Genomic DNA, 2,976 nt, shown 5'->3' on the forward strand with positions numbered 1-2,976 from the left:
TAACCCCATCCTGGAGTTTTACACAGCTGAATGGTTGTCATGGAGATTAAAGGACATTTCGAACATGAAAAAAACCAAAGCAACCCTCCAGGTTTGTTTTTGATGTGCTAATAACATCATGACATGATGTAAAGCTAAAATAAGTTTATTTTTTATGAAACTGCCTCTTTAATGACTCTACTTTATCATAATGAAACAAACCATGAACAGAAACATGGAGAGGAGTTAAAACTCTGACGACGTCTTTAGTTTTTACCAGATCATCCCCTGGTTGAAGACCAGTCCCAGAACGTTTCCACTGATGTCAAACTCTCCGTACGACGGCTGAAAGTGATCAGACAACAATTACCAAAACAATTACCAACAAGACAGATAAATGAAACAATCAGTGGTTCCACCTGAGATATTTACAGGTGTATTGAATTATATTTAGAGAATTATTTGGACCTGAAATTAAAGTGAGACTAAAATATATTTCACATAAGATCTGGTGTTTAAATACTACAGCGTATTAGGGCCATTGCAAATACAAAAAAACAACAAAGGGGTAAATTTCGTTAAGAATGTGTTCTTGCATTATATCTTGAAAATGGTCTCAAAACAACAATATTATCGTTTATTGCGATAACTTCTGGGACGATTTATCGTCCTACTTGTGCTATTAATTACCAGTTTTTATTCAAAGCAAAAACCTTCCAGCAACTTCAGGTTGATCAACTTTAGCATGAAACCTTTATTGTCCAGGTTTAACTCCCATCTGATGCAAATTTCAGTCAGAATGCAGATAAACTCTGTGTGTATTTTATGTGTTTCTCCAATACAAACCAGTGTTTCCAGTGACTTACAAAACCAGCTTCCAGGTCCCAGCACCAGCAGTAGTTGAGGAACCGAACRATAACGGCGCGGGCGAAGTCRCCGATCAGGATGGTCAGGTAGGTCACCTGGATGTCTGAGACGGTCAGCTTCACAAACTCCTGCAGCACAGCAGGATTTACAGGAACAGTTACATTTCATCTGCATTTCATATAAAACTGAGATACTTCAGCGTAAAAGCATAAAAACCAGAGTCAGATAGCAATTAGTTACATTTACCTGAGTAACTCTTGAAAAAAATTTACTTTTTTTCTTTTTCTTTTACTTTTACTTGAGTAATTTTACTATAAAGTWTCTCTACTCTTAAGCTGTAGCAAAAAGCAAAATCATGCAAAAGACRATTTTTTACAAATCAGTTTCTTTCAATATAACAACTTTTGAGACTTAAACTTTCATAACTTAYTTGTTTTTCATTCAGTGRGTAGAAAATCCAGAAAATTTACTCGAGTAAAAGTAAAATTTGGTTAAAAGTTTAATTAAGTACCRAGTAACTGATTAAGTCAATCACAGACCTGCAGTTTGTGTTAAAGTTTTATAAAAATTTTATTGGAAGAAAYTGATTTGGAAACATTTATTTAGCCTGATTTCGCTATTTTTGATATTTATATGAATTATTGTCATTTTTGTCTTTAAAATACCAAAATCTCCACTTAACTTTGTATTTCATTCTGTCTNTGATTTGGAAACATTTATTTAGCCTGATTTCGCTATTTTTGATATTTATATGAATTATTGTCATTTTTGTCTTTAAAATACCAAAATCTCCACTTAACTTTGTATTTCATTCTGTCTAATGATAATATTAAATATTAAATGATTGATAATTTGATCAGTTATTCAGTACTTCAGTAAACGTTTTAYCAAATATTTTTTACTCTTAAATTTCTGACTAAAACAAACTTTCACGGTAAAATAATGAATGTTATGAAAGATAAACGTTGTTATCGTTACTATGCCGACGAGCGTCTCCCAGCAGGGTCCTCTGATGACGTCRGCCGGGCTCATGGGAGGCGGAGTGGCGTCCGAATCGTTGAGCATACGTGTGTAGTTAGCATAGTACTCCTTCATGGCCCAGATGGAGGCGTTCTTGATGGACTGTTCCTCCTCCAGCTGGAAGGAAAAACAACCCAGTCAGTGGTCAGGTTTCTAATAACGGCGAGAAAAAAGGCTTAAATGCATCAAAAACTTTTATTTGATGTTCTGTGTGGAACATTTTCACTACGTTATAAAGACAAACATATCCAGTTAGCCTCCAGTGATACAGATATATACCCTAAACTAACTGGATACCAGTATAATCCAGTCACATGATACTCAATGATAAACTGTCAGAAATTTCWGAAATTTTWAAGTTTTTTTTAAAGATTAATCTCAAAATTTCAGAAATTTTTCTAGCAAGTTTTCAACTTTTTTTCATCTGTGACAAATATTGGCAAATCTAGAGCAAAAATATATTTTCTTGTTGACCGTGGCGGCCATCTTGAATTTTTCAGTGGCTAACGTTTTTTTGGGAACATCTGTGCCTTGTTGCATCCACATGTGAAACATTTTACTGAGACATTCAATTATCTGCTGCATCATTTGGTAAAAACAGCAAAATGGCCAAAGCGCAGCTAGCGTTAGCGCTAGCATACCTTACTGTTGACCTCATCAAACAGGGCAAACAGGAAGGTGTAGAGGTTTCCCAGGAAGAGGGCAAAGATGCGTCCCAGCTGCCACTTCAGGGCGATTCGAGGATGGTAGTCCTCCAGTTCGGCGATCGTCTCAAACAGAGGCGGACACACCAAACCCAGCAGGGACATGATGATCTCCAACTGGTGAGACACGCCACAACCATCAGCAGAAACCAGGAGTCTTTGTTTTCTCCRGGTTTGTGTATCTAGAACTTCTTTACCTCATTCTTCTCGTACCAACTCAGGTCATCCCTGGTGGCAAATTCCTGCGATCTCTTCACCACAAAGTAGATGAGGTAGCCGCTGCCGCCAAGACTGCAGGTGATCAGGAAGTTGGCCAGAACCCGGAGAAACCGCCGCAGGTGGATGTTCTCGTCCTTCTGGTTCTCTTGCTCGTCTACGATGGATTCCTGTTCTTACCGAGAAACAA

The 2,976-nt window shown here is 37.3% G+C and overlaps 1 protein-coding gene across 1 annotated transcript in view; it reads right to left on the reverse strand.

Moving 5' to 3' along the window:
• The window catches only part of LOC103473990 (transmembrane channel-like protein 2), a 15,213-nt gene that overhangs the window by 4,331 nt on the left and 7,906 nt on the right, over positions 1-2,976 (reverse strand). Inside the window, 5 exon segments of the mRNA XM_074186868.1 lie at positions 257-324; positions 846-974; positions 1,825-1,983; positions 2,508-2,687; positions 2,768-2,960. Coding sequence (XP_074042969.1) covers positions 257-324; positions 846-974; positions 1,825-1,983; positions 2,508-2,687; positions 2,768-2,960 — 729 coding nt within the window.

Source organism: Poecilia reticulata, linkage group LG12 (genome assembly GCF_000633615.1).
Source record: "Poecilia reticulata strain Guanapo linkage group LG12, Guppy_female_1.0+MT, whole genome shotgun sequence".
Taxonomy (NCBI): Eukaryota; Metazoa; Chordata; class Actinopteri; order Cyprinodontiformes; family Poeciliidae; genus Poecilia; species Poecilia reticulata.